This window comes from Neodiprion pinetum, chromosome 2 (assembly GCF_021155775.2).
Source record: "Neodiprion pinetum isolate iyNeoPine1 chromosome 2, iyNeoPine1.2, whole genome shotgun sequence".
NCBI lineage: Eukaryota > Metazoa > Arthropoda > Insecta > Hymenoptera > Diprionidae > Neodiprion > Neodiprion pinetum.
The window spans coordinates 14,947,970-14,963,297 of NC_060233.1; the positions used below are offsets into that span (position 1 = coordinate 14,947,970).

The following is a 15,328-nucleotide window of genomic DNA, read 5'->3' on the forward strand; positions in this document are numbered from 1 at the left end:
CTCGTGACGACGTATAGAAATGAAGTATGAATCGTATGATACGACTTGGCTATAATATGAAGGAAAAATTACCACTGAGCATGATTCCCAGCTGTATAAAAGAACGTAATTATAATTACCAACTTAATTCCTGGATCAATTTCAGTCAGTCGAGTTTAATTGTCCTCTCTAGCTAGAGGCAAGTAAGAGGAGACGAGGTTGGAAATTACCATAGAACCGTTGGGTAGAGGAGAGAAATTAATTCTTCACGTTGACTAGCGGAGTTGGGACTAACGAATGTGCTTACTTAATTCACTTTAAAGAGGCACCCAAAAATACCACTTCAAATGACCGTGGTCATGCTGACTAAGGTGCCAGTTACTCATTTATAGAGGTTCGATTATTCCCTCTACGATGGACATTCAACAATCACGTTCGCCGTCGAACCCGAAACTAAACTCTTATACAGCCTACACGTGCGGTCATTCATATTGGGATATAACTCGTCCAGCAACCAAAGGTTCTAGGCATAAAATAAAAAGCCATAAAACCCGTGGTTTTGTAGAAAAGGATTCGATATCGTAATGGATTTAAGAGAACGAAGTATACCTATTTAAATACAGCAAACCAAGAATGGGATAAGCCAAGACACCCATTTAATCCGTTGGCCGGTAAACCTGATTGTAAGCTGGGACTTACTGGAGCTGGATGTTCAAGTGAAGAAAATTAAGACCGCCTACACAACTTGGCAAAGAAAAATTTTGCAGTCTGAAGCAATTCTTCACTCGATTTTCAATTACTCATATGCACCCTCAGATAATTACTATTCTATCGTAAATACATGCAACGGCACTTGTACAAACTATATACCCGTACTAAATCAGTGGTACAAACCAACTCGAGTCTCTACAAGATGCAACTTGTAACGCGGCTTGCGAAAAGGATTTGCGAGGAAGTTATTCGTATGCTTATACGTACTTACAAGTACCACATCCAGACCGTGGCTATTAATTATTATTATTAACGCGAGAGCAGCCATCAACTCTTGAAAGATTCGTAGAGAGTTTTCGGAGTTCCTCGGACTGACCAACTTCGAAACAAACCATTTAACGATAAGCTCTGTGCGCATCATATGCGATAAATGAATGAGGGGTTTTGCTCAGATAATTGCTATTTCATATGATAATTTTCAACGGTACAGAATCAGTCAAGAGCGCAGTTTGCACTATTCACAAAACTGGGTATGCAGCTAGATGAGCTCGCGTCGTTAAGTGCAGGCTGCCCGCGTTCTTTATTAAGAGTCAGCCCAAAAAGACAAAACCCCATTATCTTGCCGTTGCAGCAACACAAGCAGATACGCCAAGACTTAGGCATATCCCATGCCTGATGGTCTTTCGGCCCCCGTAAAACACCCAGACAGGTTTGTAGATTTAGGAACAGGTTGGTGAAAATTTACGATCTATTTTACAACGGATATTACCATTATATACCAGACGACCTTTAGAGCCTCGCGCTGCATGCCGATTCCCCTGGATTGCTGCTGTCACGTGTTCAAACTTCTGCAAAGATGTACTATTCCTGGTGTGAAATTGCATTTATATCACACAGCATTTCATGAGCAAAAAATGCGAATGAAATTAACGCTGTCAAATGGCTTCGGGGCAAAAATTAAGTCCGAGGAGAATCCTGCACATCTGATGTTTAATTCCATAGACGAAATTGAGTCTACTCGCGGAAAAGGTTCTGCTGCACTATTGCAAAGTGCATATGATACTCACGTATATGAAATATACGTGAAAATACCGAAAAATGTTCCGTTAAAACGACTGTGACTTTCTTTCTGCGAGTGTTCCGAGCCTGCATGCAAGCATATAGACGTGCAGGCATGTTGAATAACGCGGATAGAAAATGCATCTCGCGTAATGATCTGATACGCGCGCTAGGCTGTCTAAAAATACACCTTCAATTGCGGCAGTGCAATCGATTCCGAACGATCGACCACGGTGCAGGGTAAAATAGTAACGAGCCCACGAGTGACTCGTTCGAATGTATGTGAGTGAAGGCCGTAAGTACCCATACAGTGCAGTTAGCACAGCATTCGCTCACCATACCTATAACATAATGCTAACCTTGCGCACGCAATGTACAAATTTTTTATTTTTTCACACGTCCACCTCGATCTATTTCATGATCTGTTTCGCGGACTGCTTATCATGCATAACTATTAGACTCGACACTCATATCCACCACTTCGCATGTGGCTTAGTCGAAAGAGTTACGTAACGAAAATTATACAACACAAGTTGGAAAAGTTCAATTATAACTGTTAGTCAAGTTCAATGTGATCTATGAATCTTTAACACCTAATACAGAAGTTTACCTAAATTGGCCAACTTTTGAAAGTTCAGATAACTACTTTTTCAGGAGGAACGAAGCATAGCGCGGGCCCAATTTTCAGTAATAAATCAGGTATGGAGTGATAGTTTTTTTTTACGCTACATACTTTTGACTATATTGCTGTAAGTCTTATCGCGGACAAAACATATCGTAATGCCTTGCAAGTCGTGCTACATTGCTTAAAGCTTCCTGATAGGAAATATGTGGAAAAACATGGAGAACATCTTTCATTTAGCTTGAAACAAGGAAAAATGCATAAAACAGAGGGTGGTAAAATTATGTGCGACTGCAGGTGCTAAATAATTTTTCCTGGCAATGTGCGCGCAAGCAATCAACATTGAAGTGTGAAAGCAACGGTGCCTCCGACCGTCTGCGTTGCCGTATCAAGAAGACAAGGCGGTCCATAGAGACAGAGTAAATGGCTATGTAGGCATAAAATGCGAGTAGCACAAACAGCATGAGAATTTGCATGTTCCCTAGCGTTGGGATTTCCGTAAGTCGAGAGGAGAATGAATGGTCTATCCTGCAGATTCGCAACCCAACACAGCTGTCCTCGAACCCGAAGCCATTCCGAAGTACTTGTATATTAAGGAACCAGAAGATGAAGCGACGGACTGCCGACGTCCCGCAATTTATACAAGGCGCGCTGAAATCCCCGATAGCGAGATGACATTGTAAGTTGGTTCTTACGGGAAATCTAAAAGGTATCAGGGCACCAGGAGGTGCTGGGGTCGCTAGCAGCCAGCTTCCCGTTCATATTGATGCCGGTCAGTGACGAGCCGGCGAAATTATTAGAAGCAGCACGCTGCTTCGATCAGCTCAGCGCATCTCAGCTCAGCGTTAGTACAGCACAGGCGGAGCAACGCCAACGCCGTGGCAAGTGACGGAACCTACTCTGCGCTGCGAAGCAATGCATGAGCGCTCCGCGGGGCGAGAGGCAAGGAGAAAGAAAGAGAAAGACGCGCAGTGCGAGCAAAGGAGAAAGAAGAGAGAAAGAGACAGAAGCGACGCGCGTCGTCAGCGCGGGAGGGATGGAGCAAGAGGGGGTGACAAGGGGAGGGACGGCGCATGCGCGGCGGGCGTGGGAACGTCGTGCGCTCAGACAATCTCGGGCCGGACATGCGCGCGGGCGAAGTTAACCGAACGTCGACGAGTCCGCACGACGCTGCAACGCCGTAGGGCATCGTCTGTCAGTGGTTCTCATATCAGGTTTGCGTGAAAAAACAAGATGGACAGCTGCTGGAAGCGAATGTCGCACACCCTTTCCGTATCCTGATTAGATTCTTAATCGCCAAATAAACTTCTGTCCTCAAGTTTTTTACTACAAGGTTGAAAAACTGGAGTTAACCAGCATCGGACTAGCATTATTAAAATAAGAGCACCACTGCGTGGTGGTGAAGTATGATCACTTCCGGTGCACATCTATACATATAAGGCAATGTTCTGGACGTGGAATTGATACGGAGTATCTGTAATGCGCTTCGCGTGCGGAGGAAATTAGTGCATGATCTTTGGAAAATGGAATGACCCAGGTAATTTTTTCATCAAATTGCAGTTTATACCTCATGAGAGTAATTGATCGCCACTGTAGGGTAATGGCATTTCGAGCCGTGCATCGTGGCGTGACAGACCTGTTCACCGAGGGTTGAGGGGATGGGGAGTCGTCTGTGGGCTGAGGGTTTGGGCGTCTGGTTCGTCGATGGGGCGGATCCCTTCTTGAGGATCCATGAGGATCCATCTTGCCACACACGCTCTCAAGATGACAACCGATTCTCCCATCGATGTCATCGCCATGCACTTTGGAGGATTCGCCAGTGATCCTTGTGCAACAATTGGTGGTCCTCAAGGATTTGACGTTTAAAATTCATCCCAGTAAAACAAAATTTGGCGTCTGTCCATAGAGAAAGAAGAAAAAGAAACCAAAATCTTGCAGCTAATTCCTATCTGACATAAAAAATCATGGAGTATATGTTTGCCTTCCCAATAGAGGTATGTCCTTTCCGCTCTTTCTTCGTTTAATATTTAGCCTGTAGTCAGTGATGTTGCCAAACGTCCGGTAAACGTAAGCTGACTCGTCGCGCATTCGTGTAAAAACTGGTGTTAGAATTTCCAACTTCCGGTGGTAGACCCACGCGAGGGATAAACTGCATCGACGACGACTACGACACTGCGTATGGCGCCAGTTTCCTTGAGGAAACCACGTGACACTCAAACGTGCGACGCAATGCAACGTCATTCTGATAACGTCCAAACATATCTACCCGCGACCTAAGCAACATCGTGCTCTGGTTTAAACCTCTGCGGTTCACTTTTTATCAAGGTTTTACTACACGCGATAAACATACAAAGAGTGTGAATGTAAACCTCATACCCTAATTGAACTCTATGTATAGACGTGAACTACACGTTACACAGACTTTAGAGGAAGACACCTGTGAAATAATGAAGAGGAAAGAAAGAAGAATATAAATGAATGAAGTACTAATGCATAAGATATCCTGAGACCGCGGTGAAGGAGGAGAAAACTAAGGAATCGGGCAAAACGATGGAGAGACGGTGGCTGCAAAAACGACCCGCCGGTACTGAAAGGGAGCTTGACTGAAAAAAAGATCGCCTAGTGTACGTGTTTCGTTTCGGCCGCCGAAGAAAACATTTGAGTATATGTTGAGCCACATGGCCATACTTTATTTTTTCAGTCAACGGCTTTGTCACGATGGCATCGCTGCAACCGTTTGCAAAATGCCGTGAGCATTAATTTTCGCTATTAATATGCTTCCAATCAATTTTATTAAGAGACTTGGAAGGTCTGCATTTCTCGGATAAATTGAAAATAATTCCATTTGCATGGGTTTGATCATGAAATATTGAATGATCTAATGGTCTGATAGTACGTTGAGACCGTCAATCGAATGGTTAAAAGCATGACGAAACGATGCAGTACAGACGCGTAAGAGTGGATGACGATAAGCATTTATTAGTTTCACACAATTTGGTTACATCAGTTGACCAAAAACACGTGGTTTCAAGTTCGCGAGAAAAGGGAAAAACAACATTATTATATATCTTCCAATCGAGCGAACCCTTTCGTCAAAAAGGTGCTCGACCGAAGCTAAGCTCTCCTGGTCACGTGGCCAGGCACGCGGCTTTCCCCACCCTCTAAACCCCCCGTGGACCAACGCCGCGTGTTCATCCGTCTGTCTGTTCGTCCGGTTGCCGAGATTCCCGGGAGAGAGGGGAAAACACTGAATTCACTGTGTGCGGTGTACATCCCGCTCTGTTGTTCTCATCATTTAACCAACGCTCGCAGTTTTAACTTGCCACATTGTCAAGTGCCTCGGGCGGACATTGTTGTACCATTGGATTACGGACACTTGCCCCTCAACTGTATCGACGACCCCTCGTCAGCTGGGTTTCTTAAATATTTAAAAATAACTGACCATAAATTGAGCACAACAGACACAAAAACACCCTGACGTAGTCCAAAACCTACCGAAACTCCGCTTCGGATATCGCGTCATCGCAGCAAACTGGAAATGCTTTGCCACCAGTTTTGCCACGAAACTGGTACACTCTGTAATTGTATTTGCTATAAAAACCAGATTTTGATAATGATGTAGGATCCTGTTCAGACCCAACTTTCGAAAAATATCGTCAATACGGGGGCTACGAATTTTAAAGTATCACAAGCGTCCGTTGGTTACAGATTCAGTCTATATACGATGGCAGTACGAGCTGATGGATGCTATTCATCAGGTTCTCACCCTTCCTTGGGCTACCCTATGCCCACATTTGGACCCTACACCACCACAACCGATCGAAATCATCTAGCCGTGAGGGCAATTGTTATTGTGGCCATTATTCGAGTCGCCTCCGCCCCTTCAGCATCGACTAGACCCCAAACTCAGCATCTGTGCACTGGGATATGTATAGGGGGCAGGGTCTAAGCCAATGGCCACCGATGTTTCAACTCTCCAATAGCAATTGATGACCGTCGTTTGTCGGCGATGCTATCAGCGTCGTTGGATTTCTCGAGTTGTTCTCTCTCCAGTCTCCCCATCTTTCTCTTTCCCTCTTCTTCTTCTTCTTCTTCTTCTCTCTCTCTCTCTCTCTCTCTTTCTCTCTGCGCGGGTTTGAATTCATATAGCTGTTCCTACAAGGTGATTCACCGGAGTACGCATGCACCTCAACCGGAAGTCAATTTCGGCTTGGATCGGATTCTGCCTAATTGAAACGAGCACTTCCGCCACAAACGCGATGAGAACCCCTTGCTTCGTAGCCGCGGTGATCGTCGTGTGTAATAAAATGAAACAAATGTTAACACACGAGGAAAGGCTCGCAGAGGCGAAAAATGAAATCACATATTGCGAAGTGTGAGAGATGGAAATTTATGGGTTATCCCACAGGATCGAAAAATACTGCACGTATTTACTGCGACTACTAATGCCGACGTGGAGCTGACCATCCGGCACACTCCTGCACTTTTACAAATATGCAGCAGCAGCACCGTCGCAGTGGCAGGCTGCACGCGTGCGTGTAATCAATTCTATCCTACAGGATACAACAGGCCATTCGGGCATTTAGTATGGATAGGTGTAATATATCATACACAGTAATCTTTCTAGGCGGTAAAAAAAAAGAACACAAAAAAGTATCGCTCTATGTGCCGGCCGCCCGGTGCTTCAGTAAGTATACAGTACCTCCAACCAATCTCGCCGCTCGTGGACGTGGCTCAGGATACATGTATATACCTGTACTTTAATCGCTCCGAGATTACCCAGAGACTAGTTGTTCGTCAGGTTCGTAAAGCATAAACTTGTCCGTGGAGTGGATGTAGGTATACCATAAGAACTGAAATTTTCAAGAAAAAACGCTTCTTCACCTACACAACATTTATCCTATGAAACAACAAAATCGCATAATGACTAGGATAAGTCAGAAACTACGGTAAGTTAAAACCGCTGTCCAGACATCGTAAACTTCGTCAAGTTCATCCGATCTGAGAAGTGCATTACAAAACTTGACGCTATTCTCTTCAAATTTCACTGCATGTAAACAGTTATACTACTACAGTTGGATACTTATGCTCCGAAGTACTCGAAGCATCTTTGACTTCAAGTCGCACACGGTTAGCCGGAAGGGAAGCGAATGCAGTGGACACGACACAGTTCGTATCTTGGATCGTATTCATTGCCATCGGTAATCTCGTCGACAGGTTGATCCGAACCTGGTGCATACAGTAACCGGAAAGTCCGGATGGCGGTTAATACGCGGATGCAAATGGGTGCCGACAGCGACGAAGAGAAATTCTTTTTTCCCGTTAAGATTATATCGGCTATCTAGATTTATCGATCCTCGCAAGGGTGGTTGGAGAAAAAGTAATGCATGACGGTTTCATTCCAGTAGCGATAGGACTCGGAGACTGAAACAATCAGCTAGCCGCAAACGCCACTTCCCTTTGTCATAGCGACAGACCAAAATCATAAGGATCGTAGAGATTGGACGAGGTTAGCCATAATTAGCAAGTTGTGCTGCATAGAGCCAGATACTAAGTTTGAGGCTTCACTTAGGTATTGTGGTTGCGTTGAAGATATTCTTCTTCAGACAGTGAAGTGAAGAAGAATAAAAATGGCCAGCGTAGCTGTAACCGGGATTCGGAGGTAAATCGTCCTTACAATTCGACTCCCATTTTTACAGACTTTTGACGGAACGCCAAATAGACGATCACAGTTTTGAGACTAAGGCACGTGGCATGAAGAATACGAAGCCCGCATGTACAGCCGCACGTCTTATACCGCAAGACATGAAGAAGTTACATCTGAGCTATGTAGGGGAACGATACCTTGCATGGCGTGGGCACAAAGGTCGCACGAGTGAGCAAGAATGGATTCATAGCACTAATTACTCGGGCAATTAAACGTAATGCAGGGTGAGTTGCAGTTTAATGCAGCCGGCTGGATTGAGCTCGGATTCTAACATTTGCTTTCCGAATGGAATTCGCTTCGTGACTCGTTCCGAATTTGCGAGTCCGCTGACTGAACTTGCTGCAGTAATTTCCTGCAGATTCTGTCAGTGTCGACAAACTTGAAATTCTCAACGATGAGAGTGAAATAGCCGAGGAATATATGTAGTTGGAGAGTTATGCAGCTTCGAGCTTCTTCTCAATCAGTTAAATGCAAATCGCCATTATTACAATCATCGTTGCGGCTGTCGTGACGAAGCAAGTCAGACAGACAGACATATTGTTTCACTTACAGTGAACGAAGGACGAACCAACCAACGGAATTGTACAGTGAGCTCAAAAAGTTGGCCAAAACCTCGCTGGTTCATCTCAAAAGTTTATTTAAGGATCGAACGGCCCTTCATGATCATGACTCGCAACTTTCTCACGAATTGATATATTCAACCTTTCTTTTTCTATCAAGCCCTTTCCTCCTTTCCTATGCATATGAACGCCGCAAGAAATACTCAATGACAAAGGTCATCCCAAATTCTTTTGCAAGAGCTGCGAACAAGCCATGCTGACAAACTTGAAGTCACTGCCCTGAAGACTTCACAAGGTGGAAATCAAGCTGGTGACGAACTCTAGCACAGGCTCTTTAGAGACAGACATAGGGGTAATTTCAAAGCGTCACCGAGTCACGATCCTCGACGACTGGTAGAATTATTACCTCGATTACCACTTCTCATCTAGCCATAAACTCCCACGTCATAACCTCTTAACCGTTCCCTGACTTCCTTCAGCGTTGAACAGCCGTTCCGCTAAAGTTTCTTCTTCATCTTCCATGTGTGAAAAACCGACGACCATAGACGAATTATACATACATTGTCGTGATGACTGTCAACTATCGAAACATTGTGAGTCGATTGCCAATCTTGAAATTTACATGGCAAGAGCTGTGATGACTAAATAAACATACATATTGATGCATCTGGAAACGAACGGACTCAAGAATAATCACTCTCTAGAAATTGGACGATCGTTACTCTGGTTTAAGAGAAAATGTAAAGGTGTGAGCTTGGCTTTCGTGTAAAACCCTTGAGCTAAAAGAGATGACCCGGCAAACCGCGTGAACCACGGGTGAGGCCTGACCTCTGAGAGGTGGTTTCTTTGCTCTTTGTGAAATGACGTCGATGGTCTTGCAGCGGTTTGGCACGCTGCCCTTAGGCGATCGGATCTTATTCTTGAGGGACTTCTGACCGTCTGACCGATCGCTCGACCAGCAAAATTACGACAATACCACATAACGCGAGAGTTCACCTCGTGCCTCGACTCGGCTGGTTGGTAAATGAGAGCTCGGCATAAAGCTATCATTACTAGTCCAAGTATTATACGAATATAAGTGCCACCGCCCCAGGGCCAATGCTTTTCACGGATCGTTTCCCCCTCGCAACACCCTGCGTGGGAGGCTGGCTGTACCGCTGTTCTCGCATTCCATCTTTGCGGGCCAGTTACCCGAGTGTATCCGACCTACTCCTCTCCTCGTTGCTCAACGCGCCATTCGCGAACAATGTTTTGCCAGTGTGTTCGGAGGGTAAATCTGCCCCTGATACTTTCGAAAAGTCATATTTCTAATTGATAGATTAGTAATTTGATTAATTATTCATGCAATAACTTGGCTCAAGGACTTACTTGCAATACAACTCCCCACGAGGGGATGACACGCACACCCCTCCATTCTTGCAGGGACTCGGAGAGCACGATACGAATCCTGTAACACATAAGAAAATTCCATTAATGATATAAGAAAAGTTTTTACGTCGAGGAATATTATTCCGTTACGATATCAGAAATCGTATAGCTGTTTTCGAACGTGGCGTCTGCACTTCCAAACTCCAAATAATGTGTAATAGTGTTGAGAAACGGTGGATCAGACGCGAAAATTTTAATGGATATAAATGAACGAGCGAATCAGTATTCCAAATTAGAGTGTATACGACTACCAGCCAGAAATAAATGTCAGATTTTCCCGCATTTCATATAAAAAAAAATTACAGGTATCTTGGCATGGATTCCTGGTATTGTATTGCTAAACCTACAATCGAAGACATAACATATATTTGATGTATTTTTATTTGCAAGTATTTCAGACGTTGCATTTTGAAGTAGGAATTGTACATTGCTATGAGCGAGAGCCTTATTCAATTTCAGAGTTCATAATTTCAATATGTATTAAAGAATTTATTCAGCAGCAGGTACATCTTATGAACTTATTGATAATAACAAGTGACAGTATTTCGCGACTACAATCGATGAGAAGAGTGAATATTCACAATCTCTAAAAAAGTATTGTTATCAATTATTTCACGGTTCCAAATTAGTACTTAATATCACGTTGGAGAAAGCGCAATGATCTGCTCTTCGATGACTCTTTCTCTCTTTGGGGATTCTGACTTGCACTGTCCACATTAGCTTTTTTTCGTTGTGAATTTTCTCGCTTGATCATAACAATACTCATATCTCGCCGACTCGCTTAATTCAGGCATTCAAATATTGCAAAATAGTGAATCTTCCTGGATTTCTCGTTAAGTACTTTACCGTTACCATACTGAGACAAGTGTGTAGTTAAAATGACTATTTTTCAATTAGGAACTTTAGTCAAATGCCGCGACAACTACGTAACGTAGTTGCAGATGAACTATGTCAATACTAACAACGCTCATACGCATGAAAATCACACATCATCCATAACAGAAAATATTTAACTAGGATGTGCAGAATGGTCAAGTCAACTGCACAAAATATTCAAATAACCTTCTTTTACAGTTTCAATTCGTACTATGTGCGAATGGTCAGATACCCGACATGCCTTTTTTCAACGCAACCTCAACCTCGCAAAATTTCATCTAATGTCACGAAGCACCAACAAATTCCCGGGTTTTTCCGGTATTCCTGTATTTCTCGAAGCGCGTACACCCTGATCTGATTTTTTACTGATTACGATCGAAGTGAACTTTCATATTTTGGCTCACGCAGAGAGAGTCAACCAAACGACAAAAACTATTGGCGAGAGCTCGACACGGATTGACGAGATTGTAGAGTGAATCCACCCCGTTTCTCTCTCTCCCTCTTTCTCTCTTTCGTCTGTATAAAACGACGTTTACGTACACGCATAACACGGATCAACCGCCTACGCACATCCTGTTTAAACGTCAGCCGGAACTCGGTCCACGTGTGCAGCGAGCTTGCAGTTGATTTTACGCATATCAAGTAAGATGTAATCAGCAAAGCGAGTCGCACGCAATTCTTAAACTTTAATGATTGGTGCCCGTAACTTCAGACCACAACTGATTTATATTTCGTTCATGGTCTTTCAAATTCGACAGAAAGAATTAATAAATTTCAGGCTAAAGACTGTCGTTACAAGCTGTGTAATAATATTTGATTTGAACTGCTCGTAAACTTGAAACATAAAATGTTGATTATCGACAATTGCTTGCAAAGCAGTGATGACCAAATGGTTAATTATGTATTACAATAACATCCTAGAGTGCCATTAAACCAGACGTAAACAAGCTGTGTAGTACAACAATAATTTGCGTTCTTTCATGCAGTCGTAAACTTGAATTTGAAAAATTAAACTAATACTAGTATTCGAGTGTGCTTTCTTGAATCGCACAGAATCTTTTTCAAACTAGAGCTGGCCTATGATTAAGTTGTAAACGTGCGGAGGAAAAGTTTGCGCACTTATTGCCAACCCGATAGCGAATAAACATGTGGACCCTTGAAATTTAAAATTTGTTTTCAAATAAAAATATCGGAAACTTTTAACACAAGGTTACACAGAATGCAGGGTTCATGTTTCCTTGCGATAAATGTACCTAGGTATTACAGATTTCCTTACTCGCCGCAAAGGCTTCAACGCCAGACCACGATCGCGTTTCTCGAACAAGATACGCGATATTCACCCATGTAAATAGATGTACTCGTATAATATGGAAACGAATTAGGTATGGAGTCGATGATTAATCATCGCTTTGGTGTTGGTAATATTCAACACGTGATAAAAAAAATTCTTGCTACCCATACGGGTGCGATGTTAATTATAAATTTATGGCTTATTGCTAGCAATAACTTTCCACGGCTGCAAAACATCGTACACGATGTGGAAAAATGGAGGATACAGTACAGCGAAAGACAAATATCAGCAATATCTAATATTGAAACAGACAAAGGATTGATTGAGAGTCACTGTCTCATCACATCGTGCACAGTGTAAAGCCTGGTGGTGTGGTGACGTATAAAACGTGAAAGCAAGTGTCGTGCGCCGACAAACCTCCTTTTTAGCACAAGTATCGCCACAATGAACGCTAATTCGTTCATTGTTGTGAACAACTCGATTCTCGTTCTGTGTACAAGCCTCAATTCTGCGTAAGCAATGAAAATTCTTGCGAGTAGTTATGTCATTTATCCCGATCAGAAACCTTCGAATAATGTCAAAATAATTATTACCGTGAAGCACGAATGATCAGCAAAACGTATCCCACATAAAACTTTGAGAGCCAACAAGACCACTGATAAAAATATCAAGACTGTAAATATGACTGGTTGATCCGGGCTAACGATTTGACAATTCAATTACTCTGAAGCCAGCTTCTTGAAGCGCAGAGATACAGGATGCTCCGAAGTAAAAATTGTCCACGGTATGCTCGCAGAAACAATTTGGTCTTGGAAACGAATTTTCTGGATTAATATACTTCCGATCAAACACTATTTTCACACAACGAAAAACTTGAGTTGATTTTATAGAGCGCAAATCACAAAATGGTTTAGTAATGTCTAATTTTAAGAAGAGGTTTGACACCACAATTCCATAGATTCCGTTGCGATTGCGAAATCAGATCTACGCAGTGAAATTCTTTTATAAAGATTGAAAAATGATTGTTTAATTGTTCTAACTGAAAAAATCATCGTCTGATTTCAATTTGTGCTACATGAATTAAGTGCCACTTTAAACAACGGTAGAAAAATATGCCATTGTGAATTGACTGGCTGATTCAATGATATTAGGCCACGATGATTTAGTTCTACTGATTATACTAGACAGATGTCTGGAGCTCCTAATAACTGCTCATCTTACTTCTCTTGCGAGAAAGGATTTTTAACGCGTTACGGAAAGTATTTTGCTACTTCAACAAAAAATCTTGTAAATTTACGACGTAAAATGTTATTCGAGAGCAAAAATCAATTAGCAACTCGCATAGTTTCGTAAATTTTACTAATCTTTATCCACCAAATAGACTTAGCAAACTGTATGAAGCGATTTAGTTGAATCTATCATAGGGTATTCAATATTTTAATAATACCATGAAAAAAGCATTATTTCACTAAATTAGCTAAATTAAAATCGCGACTTTGGATTTATAAATATATCTTATTCCACGGAGAGAAATTTTTAGTTCCGGTTACCTCTCAGTCCTTACCTATTTTCATTTTTTACCACAATCGAAAAATATAGTTCTAGGTACAAAATGAAAATTAGTTTTGTAGCTGTTACCGGAAAGTCTAGTATCCGTTACTATTCTTTCTCATTATCATCACTGTTACTATATTTTCTTGTAACTGTTGCGAAAATTTATTGCTTGTGCAACAATAAATTGACGTTAAAGCCTTATTTAACTAAAAACGAAGAGTAAACCTCAGAAACTGACTTTGCGTTGCAATTACCAAAAAAGGATCGACGATAGCGCAAAATGTTTACGCGTACCTCGTTTTTCGTAATTCCAACAATATTCAAACAGTTTTTTTAACGATACCTGTTTTACTGAATTTTTCTAGTTACTATAACAAATGAAATTTTTCTCACTGTCGGTTACATTTTGTTTTTGCAATTTTGAAACAACTACTTCATCAATTTTGGTATTTACAACAAATAAAATATTATGTTCCAACGCGGAAACTTTCTACAAAATGTTTCTACAAATTGATTTATTTGGAAAAGCAAAAAGTTTTCTCCGAGTGTGATGACGGTTGTTGAAAAGGCGGGGACAAGAGACATGTGTTGGATCGGCAGAAAAATCGGTGAATATTGAACCGCGGTGTATAACCTAAGTCCGACGGAGTTATCGGAGTCTGCAATGTTATAAGCACAAGTCGACGGATGACATCACTTAAACCAAACCAGGCTCGCCGACAAATCTTCGCATCCTCTAACGCCCTCGTTTACTTAAGCCAAGTGTATTATACCCACCATCACTGTGACATAGTGTTTCCTACAAAGCTAATATATTAGTAATTTGAATTTAGATGGGGCGATTATCGCTCCCACGTTCTGCCCTCAACTCGCGAGAGAGCAAACTCAGACGGTGAGGATAGAGCCTCTCCATTTCGCCGATCTCGGCTCGTTCGAGAGAGTGAAACACTTTGTTCGAGATAAAGGCGGGAAATTTAACGACGGAAATAAGATACTCATCGTAGCTTCGTTACACAGTGTGAAGCAAAAATGAGGCAGTATTTCTGCAGTGTTATGTGCACAAGCATTTATGGATCCGGTATCACTGAAAGCATGCACATAATTAAACTATTCGTGTTTTCTGCCTCTGCACGAGGAAAGAACCAAATCCCAGTGATTAACCGCAATCTATCGTCGTTGCTTTTAAAAACTATTATGCAGCACAACATAAGGCAAATTTTTTCTCAAGCATTTACATGTTGAATTTCGCAACGACGTTTCATAGCCTATCATTAAAAGAATAAAAAAAAAATTCATAATAATTATAGATACATATTTCATATAACGCCTTAACGACCGCCACAAACTTTGACTCGAATCACCGGTAAGGTAGCGTTTAATTTATACCCGTTAAAAAGTAAAAGTTGGGCTCATTTAAATCGCTATTGACGATCAACGAAGATGTATCATTTTTTCTCATTCCAGAAGCACAACGCAATTCGTCGACTAACTGATCAGGCAGTTCATCTCGAGAGTAAATTTTCAATCACGTTGTCATACAA

General features: G+C 42.1%; 1 protein-coding gene across 2 annotated transcripts in view; it reads right to left on the minus strand.

Moving 5' to 3' along the window:
* Positions 1-15,328, minus strand: part of N (neurogenic locus Notch protein) — a 157,065-nt gene that overhangs the window by 108,860 nt on the left and 32,877 nt on the right. For both annotated transcript variants that reach the window (XM_046610651.2, XM_046610650.2), the window contains exon 2: positions 10,007-10,085. In XM_046610651.2, coding sequence (XP_046466607.1) covers positions 10,007-10,085 — 79 coding nt within the window. The remainder of the gene's footprint in view (positions 1-10,006; positions 10,086-15,328) is intronic.